Here is an 18963-nt window from a genome sequence, read left to right as displayed (position 1 = left end):
GCTGAACTTGCTACTTGACAACCAAACTTGATGCTGACCACACACACGAGGCGGAATAGAGGGAGAGAAAAAAGACAGATGAAGACTTAAGACTTTTGTGTCTGTTTAGGGGCAGAAATAAAGGAATTCAAAAATAGCAGATTCTCCAGACCTTTCTCCCCCTGCCATTAATTCCCTCTTTACAAAAATCAATGATGATGCACGTTCACCACGTCTCCTCTAAACTGCTATGCTTACTACAGTATTCACATAGCCTTCACCATTCTTCAGTCACTATTTGCACACTTACATATGATCAGAGCATACTATATCGTTTCCTTTTTCTGTCCGGCAAGAAATCCCCTGGATTTTTAAGTAGTAAAATAACCTTCAAAGGCATTTGCTGCTTGCCTGAAATAACAAAAAGACCAATTGCTTCCTAGAAAATACTTTGACCCTCATGTATTAAGTTAAACCATCCTGTTATTAAATATCAAATGGACTACATTTATCTTTCTATTCTTAGAGCACACCATGTTCTATTCTTAGAGCACTCCATGTTCTATTCTTAGAGCACTCCATGTTCTATTCTTAGAGCGCACCATGTTCTATTCTTAGAGCTAACCAGGCAGGGAGGCAGGGAGGATGTGAGGGAGGGGGGAGGTGAGGGAGGGGGAGGCAACATGTGAGGCAGGGAGGAGGTGAGGGAGGGGGGAGGTGAGGGAGGTGGGAGGTGATGTGAGGCAGGGAGGAGGTGAGGCAGGGGGAGGCTACAGGCACGAGGGAGGTGAGGCAGGGGGAGGTGAGGCAGGAGGAGGTGAGGAGAGGCAGGGAGGAGGTGAGGGAGGGGGGAGGTGAGGCAGGGGGAGGTGAGGCAGGGGGAGGTGAGGGAGGGGGGAGGTGAGGCAGGGAGGAGGTGAGGGAGGGGGAGGTGAGGCAGGGGGAGGTGAGGGAGGGGAGGTGAGGCAGGGAGGAGGTGAGGCAGGAGGAGGTGAGGCAGGAGGAGGTGAGGGAGGGAGGAAGGAGGTGAGGGAGGGAGGAGGTGAGGCAGGAGGAGGTGAGGGAGGGGGGAGGTGAGGGGGGGTGATGTGAGGGAGGGGGAGGAAACAGGCATGAGGGAGGTGAGGCAGGGGGAGTTGATGTGAGGCAGGGAGGAGGTGAGGCAGGGGGAGGCAACAGGCAGGGGGGAGGTGAGGGAGGGAGGAGGTGATGTGAGGGAGGGGGAGGTGAGGCAGGGGGGAGGTGAGGGAGGGAGGAGGTGAGGCAGGAAGAGGTGAGGCAGGAGGAGGTGAGGAGAGGCAGGGAGGAGGTGAGGGAGGGAGGAGGTGAGGCGGGAGGAGGTGAGGCAGGAGGAGGTGAGGAGAGGCAGGGAGGAGGTGAGGGAGGGGGGAGGTGAGGGAGGGGGAGGTGAGGCAGGAGGAGGTGAGGGAGGGGGAGGTGAGGCGGGAGGAGGTGAGGAGAGGCAGGGAGGAGGTGAGGGAGGGGGAGGTGAGGCAGGGGGAGGTGAGGGAGGGGGGAGGTGAGGCGGGAGGAGGTGAGGAGAGGCAGGGAGGAGGTGAGGCAGGGGGAGGTGAGGCAGGGGGAGGTGAGGGAGGGGGAGGTGAGGCAGGGGGAGGTGAGGGAGGGGAGGTGAGGGAGGGAGGAGGTGAGGCAGGAAGAGGGGAGGTGAGGCAGGAGGAGGTGATGAGAGGCAGGGAGGAGGTGAGGGAGGGAGGAGGTGAGGCAGGAGGAGGTGAGGAGAGGCAGGGAGGAGGTGAGGGAGGGAGGAGGTGAGGCAGGAGGAGGTGAGGGAGGGGGGAGGTGAGGGGGGGTGATGTGAGGGAGGGGGAGGAAACAGGCATGAGGGAGGTGAGGCAGGGGGAGTTGATGTGAGGCAGGGAGGAGGTGAGGCAGGGGGAGGCAACAGGCAGGGGGGAGGTGAGGGAGGGAGGAGGTGATGTGAGGGAGGGGGAGGTGAGGCAGGGGGGAGGTGAGGGAGGGAGGAGGTGAGGCAGGAAGAGGTGAGGCAGGAGGAGGTGAGGAGAGGCAGGGAGGAGGTGAGGGAGGGAGGAGGTGAGGCGGGAGGAGGTGAGGCAGGAGGAGGTGAGGAGAGGCAGGGAGGAGGTGAGGGAGGGGGGAGGTGAGGGAGGGGGAGGTGAGGCAGGAGGAGGTGAGGGAGGGGGGAGGTGAGGCGGGAGGAGGTGAGGAGAGGCAGGGAGGAGGTGAGGGAGGGGGAGGTGAGGCAGGGGGAGGTGAGGGAGGGGGGAGGTGAGGCGGGAGGAGGTGAGGAGAGGCAGGGAGGAGGTGAGGCAGGGGGAGGTGAGGCAGGGGGAGGTGAGGCAGGGGGAGGTGAGGGAGGGGGAGGTGAGGCAGGGGGAGGTGAGGGAGGGGAGGTGAGGGAGGGAGGAGGTGAGGCAGGAAGAGGGGAGGTGAGGCAGGAGGAGGTGATGAGAGGCAGGGAGGAGGTGAGGGAGGGAGGAGGTGAGGCAGGAGGAGGTGAGGAGAGGCAGGGAGGAGGTGAGGGAGGGAGGAGGTGAGGCAGGAGGAGGTGAGGGAGGGGGGAGGTGAGGGGGGGTGATGTGAGGGAGGGGGAGGAAACAGGCACGAGGGAGGTGAGGCAGGGGGAGGTGATGCGAGGCAGGGGGGAGGTGAGGCAGGGGGAGGTGATGCGAGGCAGGGAGGAGGTGAGGCAGGGGGAGTTGATGTGAGGCAGGGGGAAGTTGAGGCAGGGGGAGGCAACAGGCAGGGGGGAGGTGAGGGAGGGAGGAGATGATGTGAGGCAGGGAGGAGGTGAGGGAGGGGGGAGGTGAGGCAGGGGGGAGGTGAGGGAGGCCCATATGGAGGGAGGAGAGCAGTAATGAGAAAGAGCAGGTTGATCTTCATTATTTTCCTGCTTTATCATTCAAAGGAGTCAATAAGGAACAAGCAAGTCAAGTAATGCAGCTCCTGAATCACAACCACACTTGCATATTCTAGGAAGTTATTTACATGATAATCATGTTCTTGTAAACGCTCCGACCAAATCGAATGTCTGTTATTGGTCAGCTATATGATGCAGCATTAAACATGCATTTAAAGTTGATTTATTTATGAAAAAATAAATGTTCCAACGCATTCTGAATTTGCGACTGTATTAGAACTGAGCCTGGTCTGTGATGATGATGCATCAGACAGGATGAGGACACTGGCAGTAGGGGAGAGGCCGAGGGAGGGGCGGGCACAGACCGGCACAGATGGGCACAGCAGGATCTTGCTGCAGCAGCGGCCAGTGGTGCCTACAGAATGTGTAAATCTCAGTGTGAACCTAGGGGGTACAGGGCCCCCCCCCTCCCCCCCCCAAGAGGCTTAATCCCTCATTAAGGCAGGAAACACATCCACCAAACATGAGGCATCCAGAGGAGGCCAGAGGCTGTGCTGGGAAGTTGAGTTTCCAAACCAAACACAAGAGGGAGAGGACATGCACACTGAGGACACGCATACTGAGTGTGTGTGTGTGTGTGTGTGTGTGTGTGTGTGTGTGAGGACATGCTTACTGCAGAGTGTGTGTGTGTGTGTGTGTGTGTGTGTGTGAGGACATGCATACTGCAGAGTGTGCCAGTCCCTGCAGTGTGCTAGCATTATGGGTGTGATTCCTCTCTTCTATGTATTGACAGTGCAGCTAAATCATTAGGTGAGAACATTTGTAGCATAGTATCATGGCTAGAGAGTAAGAGAGAGTATGCTAGTTGAAGAGATGGGTTTAAGAGCAATTCTGAATTGGGTTATGGAGTCCAGTGCACAGATGTGAGAATGAAGTGAGTTCAGGTGCAGTTTGGGTGGAGCAGAGGAAAGGGCTCTTGCACACAGTAATGAATGAAGCGAGTGGCATAACAACTGGCTTGCTCTACTCATTGGATACTACCTGATTCATTGGATATTACCTACCCAATAACATTTTGTGCAGAAATACTAACACTGCAGTAGGATTGTAAACAGAGACAGTATATAAAACCAAATACCGACGTACAGAATCGTCGCATCAATTGTTTGTGAGTACAGCATAGGTTGTTTGTGTCTACAGACTGCACAACCTACAACATGACAACATCACCTGAGGACTCAATCCTCCTGCAAAACGCCCAAAACAAGATAGCTTACCTGACTGATGACATCCGTAGACTTTCTGCTGAGCTGCGAAAGAAAGAAGCGATCCTCTCCAGTTTCAGTGAAAAACTCCGGGAGAAGGAACTTTTACTCTCCAGCTTCACTGATCTCGCAACCAGTCAATCAAAGGAGATCTCCACCCTCAGTGCAGCCCTCCAGGACACGGTCCTCTGGGACCCATCAGGCATCGGAGCACCTGTCTCCTCCACTCCTGGCCCTCAACCCTGGACGGAGGTCATCGTTCGCGACCGAAGAAAAAGGCACACTAGGGCGGTCATACCTGCTCTGCCCCTCGGAAATCGGTATGAGGCCCTCGCCGCAGTCGAAGCTTCAATCACTCCACCGGCCAAGTCGGACGAACAGCAGGACCTGCCGCGTGCCTCGCCAGCCCAGTCATCACCTCCGGCAACTTCCCACTGGACGCTTGCCAGTGTCCCGGCGATTGGGGCTGTTTCTCCGGTCGATTCCTCCCTGGTGGCTGAAGCTCTCTCCAAAGGTTGTCCAAGGGTTCCTCCGGTGAAGCATCCGTCCGTCGCCGCATCTACCATCCAGTCCGATCAACCAGGCCAACAGAAAAATGGATATTCCTCATCCCGGCGAAGACTGCTGCAGGAGGCAGTCTCCAGGCGATCGGCACCTTTTCCCACGGTGCCTCCTGAGGCGGAGCCCGACAGTGCCTCTCCTCTCCAGCTCTCGGTGGAACAGCCGCTGCAGGGAGCCTCTGGAACCACTACCACCACAAACTGTATCCCCGGCCCCAAGATCCCAGTCATTCAGCCACTGTTCCCACCATCCACTCTGATAATCGGCGACTCCATCACTAGACATTTGCGCTTCTTCAACGTTATCACGCGTTGTATGCCAGGCGCCTTGGTTACTGACGTCCTGGCCGAGCTCCGGGATATGCTACCAAGTTACTCTCCCATCTACAATTCGGAGGATTATCGTCCATGTTGGGTCAAATGACACTGCCCGTTGTCAGTCAGAGCTCACAAAAACTGACTTCAGTGCCAACGTGGGCTTTATTGACAATTTCGATGTTTTCTGGAACAGACAATCACTCTACTTGAGGGATGGATTACACACAAACGCGAAAGGCTCACGCCTGCTAGCTGCAAATATCCACTATACCGTGACATGCATAGACACATGCAGATGCAGTCGCCATGCTCAGAAATGACTTCCTGCCTCTGACTTCCGCTCCTCTCCTGTGGAAACTACGATCCCCCTGCAGCTTACAGCATCTAGCGCCCTCTGCTGTCCCATTCCGGTATTGACAACAAATAGAAAAATACCCAAGACTAGGCAAAGTGGAAAATATGGAGTGCATCGCCGCGTATTACGGAGCTTGCAGAGACTCCCACCCTCAGCTCTGTCTCCTATCACCATGGAGCTGTTTAATACACAATCCCTCACAAATAAATCCCTCCTCATAAATTACCATATTATAGAGAAAAGGCTTGACTTCATGTGCCTAACTGAAACCTGGCATAAACCAGCGGACTACTACGTGCTCAATGAAGCATGCCCACCTGGATACAACTACATGGAGAAAGCCCGCAGCTCTGGTCGTGGTGGTGGACTGGCCATCATACACCGGGCTGGACTAAAACTATCCCCTCTGCAACTGCCTGACCTTTCCTCTAGGGAATGTTTGACCTTCAAATGCAAACATCCATACCCCATGACAGTGCTTCTCATTTACCGTCCTCCAAAGCCAAACTCATCTTTTTTACCAGAGATAAGTGATCTGCTGACCTCACTCTGAAGTATCTCAACAAACATTATCATTGTTGGTGATCTTAAAGGGATAGTTCGGTTTTTAAGACATGAATCTGTATGGCTTCCCCGTCACCAGTGTCATGCAATCATGCATCACTTACCCCCGACAGCGTCCTGTGAGCAGAGTTCTCGTCCAGTTTTGGTCAAACCGAAAGTAGTCCGGCAGGTTTGATAGACCCAGCAAAATAAAAAGTTTCTCTTCCCAAAACATTATGTGTTCAAAAGAGTGATATATTTGCATCCCAAAAACATTGTAGTGGAAAAAGTCACACCTCGTTATCACTTGGCCCTATTTTCAATACGCTCGATAATGCAATCTGATTCACCAAAGTTGCCTGAGAGAAACGTCCATCACAGGAAAACGATGCTTTATGTCAATTTTATCAAATGTTGTCTCAGTTTTCATCGTTTTCCTGTGATGGACGTTTCTCTCAGGCAACTTTGGTGAATCAAACTTTCGCGAATCAACTTTCGCGAATCAAACAGGTAGACTCTAGCTGTGAGATTGCATTATCGAGCGTATTGAAAATAGGGCCAAGTGATAACGAGGTGTGACTTTTTCCACTACAATGTTTTTAGGAGTTAGGTTTGACCCTCACCTCACCTTCAACGAACATATAAAGCATCTGTGCAAAATCTCCTTCTACCATCTCAAAAACATCGCCAAGCTCCGCCCCACTTTAACCCTGCCAGATGCTGAGAAGCTCGTCCACGCCTTCATCTCCTCAAGACTGGACTACTGCAATTCACTGTTCACTGGGATCACTGGCAGGAACATCCAAAAGCTGCAGTACATCCAGAACAGCGCTGCCAGGATCCTGATGAGAGTCAGGAAATACAACCACATAACCCCCATTTTACACTCACTGCACTGGCGCCCTGTCTCATCCCGCATTGACTACAAAGTCCTCCTACTCACCCACCAATGCATAAATGGTCATGCCCCCCCTTACCTGCAAGAACTCATCACTCCCCAAACATCAACCCGCCCCCTCAGATCCAATAACAGTCTGTCCCTGCAGATCCCAAACACCAGGCTACGCACCATGGGAGACCAGGCCTTCGCCGCTGCAGCCCCTCGACTGTGGAACAGCCTCCCGGACCACTTAAGGGCAACACAGACACTAGACTAGACACTAGTCTTAAGACTGGCCTAGTCTTAAGACTGGCCTAAAAACCTTTTTATTCATAAAGGCATTTCCTACTTTTTAAAAAATGTATATATTTTCTTAAACTGTCCTTTTGTCCTTTAGCACTCTGAGATTCTGCTTAGAATGAAGAGTGCTTAACAAATAAAATGAATTATTATTATTATTATTAAGTATCGAAGGCGGCCCTGAGGGCCAGGAGAATAAGGAGAGAGTAGACCAGGATGAGCCATATGGAGGAGGTCAGTGGTGATTGAGGCTGGTCCAGTGCAGTGTGTGTGTGTGTGTGTGTGTGTGTGTGTGTGTGTGTGTGTGTGTGTGTGTGTGTTCAGTGCCATATGGAGGAAGTCAGTGGTGATTGGGGCTGGTTCAGTGCTGTGTGTGTGTTTGTGTGTGTGTGTGTGTTCAGTGCCATATGGAGGGAGTCAGTGGTGATTGGGGGTGGTTCAGTGCTGTGTGTGTGTGTGTGTGTGTGTGTGTGTGTGTGTGTGTGTGTGTGTGTGTGTGTGGCTGTGGCTGTGTGTGTGTGTATGTGTGTTTGTGTGTGTGTGTGTGTGTGAGTGTGTCATCCAGACTGCGGCTGTGTGTACAAGGGGTATATATGTGGCCTTGATGGATCATCTTCTGGCAGCTGTGATGCAAAGCTTATTGGGGCTTGAGGCAGATAAGAGAGTGGGCCCAATAATAACAGCCTCCCCAGGGCTGTGTGTGTGTGTGTGTGTGTGTGTCTCCCCAGGGCCCAGGCTGGGAGACAGGGAGGTTTCTCAGACCAGAGCAGAGTTGCTACAAATGAGGCTGTTCTTACAGAGTGTAGCTGCTTGGAAAAGACATGAAGACAAGAAAAAACGGATTTGTCGCAATTCAAGACAGTATTATAAATGTGTTTGATGCATACATGGGCTTTGCCACAGCAGTAGTGTGTGTGTGTGTGTGTGTGTGTGTGTGTGTGTGTGTGTGTATGTGTGTGTGTGTGTGTTTGATGCATACATTGGCTTTGCCACAGCAGTAGATTTGCTAAAGCACTCTGCCAGGGATACGCAGACACACACACACACACACACACACACACACACACACACACACAAACACACAATAGCTGGTTGCTATTGTAGTCTTAACCCAGCCATCGTCTGTCTCACGTTATCAGCTTCAACATCAACACACCTCCTCAGTGGGAAGGCTTTGAGTTTCTGACAGCCTGTCGGGCTGCTGACTAAAGATTGAAGATGATTGAAGAAAACGAAAATTGACAGTTCCCACGGCTGAATTGTAACACTCTGTTTTTTAAATAGAACAGAAAAGAATCTTGGACGTGGTGGATTCACATCTTTCAGAGAACTGTCACCTGGCAACCGCAAACAGACTCTCAAAGGTTCCAATCAACTCAGCATTCATCTGCTTTTTATATCTATTTTCACTCGTTCTTCATTTCTTGCATCTGCCATCAGGTGTTTGATTCCATGTTCCATGCCAAAGCTGTTATCCAGCCGCTCATGTCCCCATGCTCTGCCTGGAACCACTGGTGTGGAAAGTCAAAGTCATATTCAAACACACATTGGCCTCGCTAGCTGGGCAGCACAAACTCCAAACACACATTGGCCTCGCTAGCTGGGCAGCACAAACTCCAAACACACATTGGCCCCACTAGCTGGGCAGCACAAACACACATTGGCCCCACTAGCTGGGCAGCACAAACACACATTGGCCCCACTAGCTGGGCAGCACAAACAGGTTGTTTGTGTGGAGCAGCAAAGGCCTTCATGTGATCAAGGTTCAGACACAAACGCATACTCGTCTTGAACAGGGCAAGTGTGATCTGATGATGATGATGAAAGCTTAAATGCGGTCTCGTCTTGAACAGGGCAAGAGTGATCTGATGATGAAAGATCAAACGCATACTCGTCTTGAACAGGGCAAGAGTGATCTGATGATGATGAAAGCTCAAACGCATACTTATCTTGAACAGGGCAAGAGTGATCTGATGATGATGATGATGAAAGCTCAAACGCATACTCGTCTTGAACAGGGCAAGAGTGATCTGATGATGAAAGCTCAAACGCGTACTCGTCTTGAACAGGGCAAGAGTGATCTCATGATGATGAAAGCTCAAACGCATACTCGTCTTGAACAGGGCAAGAGTGATCTGATGATGAAAACTCAAACGCGTACTCGTCTTGAACAGGGCAAGAGGGATCTGATGATGAAAGCTCAAACGCATACTCGCCTTGAACAGGGCAAAAGTGATCTGATGATGAAAGCTCAACAGGCTGAAACAATGTGCCCAATTAGTGGTCCCCTGTGAGATCATAACACGTCCCCTGTGACATCATCACACAGCAGAACGAAGCAACTAGACTCGATCTCTTAATGCTTAAATGCTTCTAACACACTCTGCATGTCCATAGTCAATGCATAACACAACTTTACAGACACACATACACAAGCACTTTAGACACACATAAACACACACTTTACACACACATACACAACTATATGTACACACATACACAAACACTTTAAATACACAAACACTTTAAATACACACACACACACACACACACACACGCACCCATACACAAACACAAACACTTTACGCACAAACATACACACACACTTTTCACATCTAAAATGGTAACAGTCCAATTGTTTCTATGGCAACTGTTGGACACACAATCTATCAGTGGAAATGCAGACAGTTATGAAAAAGGCAAAGAGTTGTCCATAAACGACTGCTACATGCCACTCTGGCTGTCTGAGACCAGCAGTGAAGTGGAGAACATCCAGATGATACGTCTACATCCAGATGATATGTGATGTGGAACTGAGTAGTAACATGACTGAACATCTAGACAAGACTATCTATACAAGAAAAGTATTCCATCTGCATACATGCACACATTAACAGCTGTGAACTATGCCCTTGAAAAAAAGGCTCCAAGACAAGGCTTAGTCATTCCTCCAGACACCAGCACTGAAGACACAGTTCAAAAATGTGTACGCATGGATTTGCTCTTAATACAGTTATTGTCATTTAAATCTAATCCAGGATCACTGCTGAGCTCCGAGATGATTAGGCTCCAAAAATACAACATTCTTTTGTTTCATGCCAACAGGATTTCACCACCCCCGAAATCTCAAAATAACCTTTAGGCCCCGACACTCTCCTCACCCTGCTGGAATTCGGCCCTGCTGTTGTCATGGCGATAGCAGTGAATGAGAGCAGTTTTTTTTCTAAAAGCCTCCAATCAACCCCCTCCACCCCCAACTCAGCACCTTTCCACTGCTACTTCCTCTGCAGCCAACCTGTGTGTGTGTGCGCGTATGCGTGTGTGTGTGTCAGCTACTTCCTCTCCAGCCAACCTCTCTTGTGTTGAGTTTATTTTTTGACTGCGAAATAGCCACAATTTGTAGTCAACACCCTGGGAAAAATGAATTGAACGTGCATGTTCTCAATTCACTGTGGGAGCCCTGTAATGTAATGCACAAATGCTGCTTTGGTTTTAAAGGACACGCTCTTGGATACATCTGTAGAGAGACAGAGAGAGAGAGAGAGAGAGAGACTGACTCTTGGATATATCTGTGTGGACAGTCAACAGACCAAAAGAGACGGTGGTTTGCCTTGCCATGGAACAGTGGGGAAAAATAGAAATCTCTGGCGACCTTTCTGATTAAGACTTATGGCCGGGCCATGCCTGAGGGCAATGGCATGAGCCATCAGCTGGTGCTGCACGCTACGAGCAGCGGAGATCAACACCATCTCTCCCCTCGCTGACAGCCTGTCATGCCTCATCTCTCAGCACATGTCACACACACGCAGCTCACTAGCAACTCACAATCAAATGCCTATATTTAACCTCTGGGTGCCCTCTGTGCCCATACGAACATTTCATATTCAGATCTGCACCGTGGGAGTAAAGAGAAGAATCATCTCCCTCATCTGCACGCTACGAGAATCATCTCCCTCCTGTGTTTGAGCTTCAGGCCTGTTCCAATCAATAGGAATCCCTCTTTGAAAAGCATTTGGCTGTACCATGGAAAAGCCTCAATTCTATCTCAAAGAAATGTATTGTATTTTTAATGAGAAGAGCAAAGAGGAAACAGGCAATGGTGACCAACCCATGGCAACCATGACACGCATCTAAATCCCATTTCATTTTTGTAAACACGAGGACACTGTAGCGCTGAGAAAGAGGTACTTCCTTGAAGAACAAGCCCATCCCCCATCACCATTCCCCTCACTCATAGAACAGGCTCCTTCTGATGGGCAGCCTTCATTATCCAAGACATGGCTGTGTGTGTGTGTGTGTGTGTGTCTGTGTGTGTGTGTGTGTGTACCCTTACTCATAGAACAGACTCCTTCTGATGCACACCCTTCATTATCCAGGACATGACGTTGGAGGTCATTAAGGCACACACACACACACACACACACACACACACACCCAGGGGCGTGCACAGGAGGGGGCTAAGGTTGCCCGGGCAACTGCCCATATCCTCAGCTCAAATTGCCCCTCCAAAGGAAATTATGATGTAGGCCTACATTACAAAAATTGCGGAATATGCGTGAAGGGGGAGGGGGTGTGGTGGCGGTTAGTGATCGAGTGATATAGGCAGAATATGCGTGCAGGGAGAGAGGGCGTGGCAGCGGTTAGTGATCGAGTGATATAGGCAGAATATGCGTGCAGGGGAAGAAGGTGTGGTGGCGGCGATTACAAAAATGACCGTGTTGCCCCTTTTTTCCAGGGCAGAACAAAGGCCCTTAAAAAATCCCTGCACGTCCCTGATTAAGGAGATTTGAAGGGGGAGGAGGAACTGTCAATATCTCTTCAGTTGGCACACAATACATACCTACACTATACTGTGTATGTGTGTGTGTGTGTGTGTGTGTGTGTGTGTGTGTGTGTGTGTTTGTGTGCATGTGCGTGTGTGTGTGTGTGCATGAGCATAGATTCAAGAAGAAGAGTTAACGTTTAAAGAATAACAGATTACTACAATGTTCATACAAATATATTTATATTCCTATATTTATCCACACACCACAATCGCTATAAGACAGATCACTGAATGGTCAACAGACACATGGTAATGATTGTGGAGAGACAAACTAAAATGTATTCTTTAGCTCTTAAAACCTGCCAGATTTAACGACTTGGTAGTCAGATCTGAAATGATTTGCACAGAATGCTGTATGGATTCAACGAGTACAATGAATGCACTTCATGGCTTATTTAGTGGCAGACACTATCAACATGCAGAGCAGTGGCTTATCCATTTCAGCCATGGTTGGTTGAGTTGTGGACAATTCTTTGAGATGAAATCATGATAAAATGTCTCCTTCATCTCTTACGCCTGTGTTGATATGGGGAAATGCTAAGATTAAAGTAGTGAGTCCTCACACACACACACACACACACACATACACACGCACAGACACGCCTGCATGCACACACACAAACACGCCTGCACACACACACACACACACACACACACACACACACACACACACAGACACACACGCATGCACGCATGACCCTATCCCTAACCCTACTCCTTCCTTGGTCTTAAGAGAGGTCTAATGTGGGTATCATCACACATCAAGGCCTGATCACAGTGCAGTGGATCTCCTACGGTTAGGATAGGATTGGAATCTTCTACAAGCTTCATACAGAAAGAGATGTCTGCCTGTCTCCCCATTGATAACATGTCTCTATACATTGTGACACATCACTTCTAGCCTCTGTACACAAGGGTGCTGCATCTGAATGAACTGGTGAAGCTTCAGCTCATTCTAAACCACCTACTGCTGGCCGTGACTGTGGGCCCACTATTGTTATTTAGACCCTGGAGTGCTTGAACATGCCAGCTTCATGCTGCAGTGCTGATAACTCATATGTATGCTTGCATATTCTGTGGATCTGTCCATATAGGCACCATCTAGCATCATGACCAACGCTATCCTCACCAGGGCAACGCTATCCTCATCAGGGCAACGCTATCATCACCAGGGCAACGCTATCATCACCAGCCCAACGCTATCATCACCAGGGCAACCTTATCCTCACCAGGGCAACGCTATCATCACCATGGCAACGCTATCATCACCAGGGCAACGCTATCCTCACCAGGGCCAGCCCAAGGATATGCAGGTTAAAATACGCAGCTAATGCTAAAAACAGATTCCCATAGCACACCTAAATTATGTCATTAATGAAGTAATAGACATTGATTATGCACATTGATTCGTTTAGAAGCCCACTGAGATTACAATGGGATTTACATGATTGGTACTAGCAAATCAATGATGGCAATCAATGGCAACGTGTGTGGTCCTGTCTCTCAGCGTGTGTGCCTTGTCATAGGAGGAAGTAAATAATGAATGGGGATGTTATCACTGAGTTCACACGCACAAGCATGTGTTTGGCTTGCAAATTAGTAATCCTTGGAACATATAATAATACTGCAGCAGCTAGCTCCTCCCTCAGGTGGTAGACATCAACACCGTTATGAGCCTAGCTCCTAGCCTAGTCTAGCTCCTAGCCTAGCTCCTTTTCCCAATTATCCCCTTCTTCTACATCAACCTCGTTATAAAAGGAGCTCCTTTTCCCAATTATCCCTGTCATCTTCCTTTGCAGAAAGATTGAGTTGGTGAGAGTTAATGACAGTTGAGAGTTAATGAAATAATGAGAGAGTGTGAGAGTTAATGAGTTGTAAAGAGTCAGAAGTGCTATAGTATAACTCAACAGGGAGTCACTGGGGTGTCACATTTAAACTGTCAGATTTACCAACACTCACACACACGCACACGCACACGCACACGCACACACACACACATAAAAATGATGTCAGATTTACCAACTTGTATCAATGTGCACTGAGTTTCAGGCCAAGGGTTTGTCAAATTGTGTTGAAAGTGTTGAAGCCTTGTCACACAGTCCCATGCTGTTCCACCTGCTGACGGGGTAGTAATTACAGGATTGCCTTACAACACTGATGAAGCAGTTCCCAGCAGAGCTTAATTTTTGCAATCAGTAGAAAACACACGACACGGCACACTACATGGAACCGCAACTGCAGGAGAAAAATGTTTAAGACGTTTAAAACACGGCCTTAGCACATGATGATTCTGACATGAAGTGTGTACTGATTACTCAGACGTCATCGCGGGCTGTAGGCAACCTAGTGATGACACGGCGCAGAAAAGAAATCAAGTGGAACGGCCTTCACGTCCCCATCATTGCCCAAACATGGAATGAATCACATGGTGATGAGCACTTCCATGTTGAAGCTAAATCGGGTCCAAACTGAATGAACTAGTTAGGAAGGGATCAGTATAGAGTTCTGCTAATTCTCTTCATGTATTCCAGGCTCAGCGGCTGTGTCTACTTCCACACAACTGCTGCACCCTCCCCTGCATCTAAGCGGCATCAACCGAGTCTCATAACTAATCTCTCTTTAATGGCCACAACCATTAAATGCAATACAGTATTTGGTTACGACTCATCCACCCGGCTCCTCCCTGCCTGGGCCAGGATTATTACATTTAGGAGGTCTGGCTATAAATACACCCCCTCCAGCAGCAGTGTGTGTGTTAGTGTTTGTGCGTGTGTGTGTGTGTGTGTGTGTGTGTGTGTGTGTGTATATAAATACACCCCCTCCAGCAGCAGCAGGCACGGCAGGAAATCAGGTTTCTCCCAGCAGCTCCAAAGGGTGGGGAAGAATTATAAGCCCCAGGAATAACAATCAGCCTTCAGCTGAGGACAAAGTGTCTCCTACAGTAATGCTTCAAAGTCTTAAGAGGCGTGAGGCATCTTGTCATGGCTGTCTGGTGGGTGTGTGATGTGAAAGGCATGGAGCATCTTGTCATGGCTGTCTGGTGGTGTGTGATGGGAGTGCTGCTTTAACAGTACATTTCATTTAATTTACAATTCGTCATTTAGCAGACGCTTCAAACGACTTAAACCGATCAAAAGCGACTTAACAAGGATGTATACACAACAATAGTTGGTGTCCTCACACGTAGCTCACAGGCATCATGATATGACACCTCGGTTACAGCCCTGTGTCCATGGTTACAGCCCTGTGTCCATGGTGTCTCTACAGCCCTGTGTCTATGGTGTCTCTACAGCCGTGTGTCCATGGTGTCTCTACAGCCCTGTGTCCATGGTTACAACCATGTGTCCATGGTTACAGCCCTGTGTCCATGGTTACAGCCCTGTGTCCATGGTTACAGCCCTGTGTCCATGGTTACAGCCGTGTTTCCATGCCGTCTCTACAGCCCTGTGTCCATGGTTACAGCCCTGTGTCCATGGTTACAGCCCTGTGTCCATGGTTACAGCCATGTGTCCATGGTTACAGCCCTGTGTCCATGGTTACAGCCGTGTGTCCATGGTGTCTCTACAGCCCTGTGTCCATGGTTACAGCCCTGTGTCCATGGTTACAGCCCTGTGTCCATGGTGTCTCTACAGCCGTGTGTCCATGGTGTCTCTACAGCCCTGTGTCCGTGGTTACAGCCCTGTGTCCATGGTTACAGCCCTGTGTCCATGGTTACAGCCGTGTGTCCATGGTGTCTCTACAGCCCTGTGTCCCTGGTTACAGCCCTGTGTCCATGGTGTCTCTACAGCCCTGTGTCCATGGTTACAGCCCTGTGTCAATGATTACAGCCCTGTGTCCATGGTTACAGCGAATCTGCGTTTCTCTTTTGTATGAGTTGAATTATGTGTGAATACATAACAAAGCCAGAAGCTAGTTTCTAATGACACTGCAGCCTGTGGAGAAACTGCATGCAGCAGGTGGCTCCTATTGGTTTCATTTCAGTGAGGTTAACCTAGTTCTGTGAGCAGAGATGGGAAACTGCAGCCTAGTGCACTTGCTGCATTTATAGCTGTGATACGTATTTTACTAAAACTCTTGTTGAGGTTGTGTGGGGAACTGCCATCTATCTTACATGCAATTTAACATACATTTGAATGCAGACAACTCAAATGTCCACCTTTCTCTTCTATGATATGAATCTGTTCTTAATCCATTCTTATCATTCCCCTGATATGATCTGTGTTTTACTGATCTATTTAATTCCCTGTGTTACTCACAGCATGCAGACTTCACACACAGCACACGCAGGTAGGAAGGTGGCCAACGCCCTCTAGAAGAGCCTCGTACTTTCATTGGAAAAAGGCAAAGCACAGTATAGACATGGACAATCCAAAGTAAGGGTTAGGGAAAGCACAGAGTTAGTGGCACTGGCTCTAGGCTTTACACAAAATTCTCACCACTAGAAAGGAAACACCTTTGGCTCACAGGAAGATATTTCTGCCCACCACAGCAATTATAAGGCTTCCTCTACGACAGGTCAGGTCAGTTGGCTCAACTGAAGAGTGAACTGTGTAGCCCACTGCAATTAATCACAACTTTATTAATCAACAATCACTGTCTCCCCTGCTATACTATCTCACCACCTGAAGGCAAACTAAACGAGCGATTATAAATCTCTACTCTTAACAGTGAAGAGTTCCAGGGGAGGCCGTACAGGATTCACGCGTGACAGACATCGCAACAACAGATAGATCAACGCAGCAGGGTCCAAATGAATGATGACAGGGTCACAATGAATGAGGCTCAAACTTCACACACGTCCGTTCCATCCCCACAGGTGGCTGTTCAGCGAGGCCATCCACTCCAAACAGAACATCAGTGGTATTAGAACACCAGTGGTATTAGAACACCAGTGGAATTAGAACACCAGTGGTATTAGAACACCAGTGGAATTAGAACATGTGTCCCATTAATGGTTACCTGAGGTAGCGTATGCTCTCTGTGTTCTCTGTATTATGTGTGTGTGTGTGTTTGTGTCTGTGTGTGTGTTTGTGTGTGTGTGTGTGTGTGTGTGTGTGTGTGTGTGTGTGTGTGTGTGTGTCTGCTTCCTTTGCCTCTTGCTTACCTTAGGTAGCGCAGGGTATCTGTGTTCTCTGTCTCCGGTTCACTGGTGCTGTGATTCATCTTGTCTTTTCTGTGAGAGGCAAAGGCAGATGGTTCAAGATTCAACCTGGCAGTGAAATCTCTCTCAGCCTTCTCTCTCTCTGTCTCTCTCTCTCTCTGTATCCCTCTCCCTGAACCTGTCTCTAGATCAGCTCCTTGGCTCTCTGTCTCTGTCTCCCTCTCCCTGAACCTGTCTCTAGATCAGCTCCTTAGCTCCTTGCCTCTCTGTCTCCCTCTCCCTGAACCTGTCTCTAGATCAGCTCCTTGGCTCTCCGTCTGTCTCTCCAGTGCTGCCTGTTTGACTCATGAAGTGAGCTTCGTGTTCGCATCAGCTGCTAGAACTGGCAGCGCTGGCCAATTAAGGCACAGGGCAACATGGCGGGAATCATCCGATTGGCTGAGCTCACTGTACTAGCAGTTCAGTCGACCAGAGAGAGCATCCCCCACTAGAGGTGGCATCCTCAACAACAAAGAAGGGAGGGGGGGAGAGAGAGAGGGAGAGAGAGAGAGAGAGAGAGAGAGAGAGGGTGAGAGAGGGGGGGGAGAGAGAGAGAGAGGGAGAGGGAGAGAGAGAGAGAGAGAGAGAGGGAGGGAGAGAGAGAGAGAGAGGGGGGGGGGAGAGCGCAAGAGGCTTCACTGTGTCAGGAGAGCACAGATCAATCAATGCTAATAAAAAGGGATGATTGTGGGCTTTGACTATGATGAAAGTCTCTGTCCGTCGCTAATACAAAATTAAAATGTGATTTTTCTGAGACAAATGAAATGAAAGGGAATGGAGTATTATACACAGTTAGGGCTGTGTTGATTCAAATATCAGGTTAAATGAACTAATGCGTCACGAATATGGATATGTATATATGGTTAGATTATATACGTAAACTAAAGGGTAATATATACATATATGCTAGGTTTTGAATAATGAATTCATGATAATATAATAAAAAGGGGAAAAATATTACAGAAAATAAAGGTTATTTGCATTTCTGTGCCAAAGCAGTTCTTGTAGCCAGATGACCGCCTGATGTGTCTGCAGGGTACTGTTACCTTCATTACCCCACCCTTACCATAAATACACACAATCATACTATCATGTTACCTTCATTACCCCACCCTTACATTAAATACACACAATCATACTATCATGTTACCTTCATTACCCCACCCTTACCATAAATACACACAATCATACTATCATGTTACCTTCATTACCCCACCCTTACATTAAATACACACAATCATACTATCATGTTACCTTCATTACCCCACCCTTACATTAAATACACACAATCATACTATCATGTTACCTTCATTACCCCACCCTTACATTAAATACACACAATCATACTATCATGTTACCTTCATTACCCCACCCTTACATTAAATACACACAATCATACTATCATGTTACCTTCATTACCCCACCCTTACATTAAATACACACAATCATACTTATTTACATCATTATTATCCCACCCGAATATTAAATACACACTATCATACTTCATTACCCCACCCTTATATTAAATACACACAATCATACTTATTTACATCATTATTACCCCACCCTTATATTAAATAAACACAATCATACTTCATTATCCCACCCTTATATTAAATACACTGACACAATCATACTTCACTACCCCACCCTTATATTAAATACACTGACACAATCATACTTTATTATCCCACCCTTATATTAAATACACTGACACAATCATACTATCATGTTACCTTAATCACCTCCCCTTATATTACATACACTGACACAATCATACTTCATTACATCATTATAATTACACTTCTAACATCAGTGGATCCCTTGACTCTGTGAGGGGGTTTGGGAATAATGAACATATTGCAATAGCAACAGAGGGTGTAAGGGAAGAAACAGCAGACAAGTGAGGTCTGCCCCCTTCAGGTCATAAGCTGCCACTACATCATAAATGATGGCAGG

General features: G+C 48.5%; 1 protein-coding gene across 1 annotated transcript in view; it reads right to left on the bottom strand.

Annotated features, from left to right (window-relative positions):
* yjefn3 (YjeF N-terminal domain containing 3) overlaps positions 1 to 17201 on the bottom strand; it is a gene marked incomplete at its 3' end in the record, with an annotated part of 45054 nt that extends 27853 nt beyond the window's left edge. The window contains exon 1 of the mRNA XM_080833838.1: positions 16969 to 17201. Within this exon, the coding sequence (XP_080689964.1) occupies positions 16969 to 17027 (59 nt within the window). The 5' untranslated portion in view covers positions 17028 to 17201. The remainder of the gene's footprint in view (positions 1 to 16968) is intronic.
* Positions 17202 to 18963: the final 1762 nt, after the last annotated feature.

Source organism: Sprattus sprattus (assembly GCF_963457725.1).
Source record: "Sprattus sprattus genome assembly, chromosome: 3".
NCBI classification, from domain to species: domain Eukaryota; kingdom Metazoa; phylum Chordata; class Actinopteri; order Clupeiformes; family Clupeidae; genus Sprattus; species Sprattus sprattus.
Note: the sequence above shows the minus strand (reverse complement) of the source record. Positions and strands in the feature narration are given on the sequence as shown.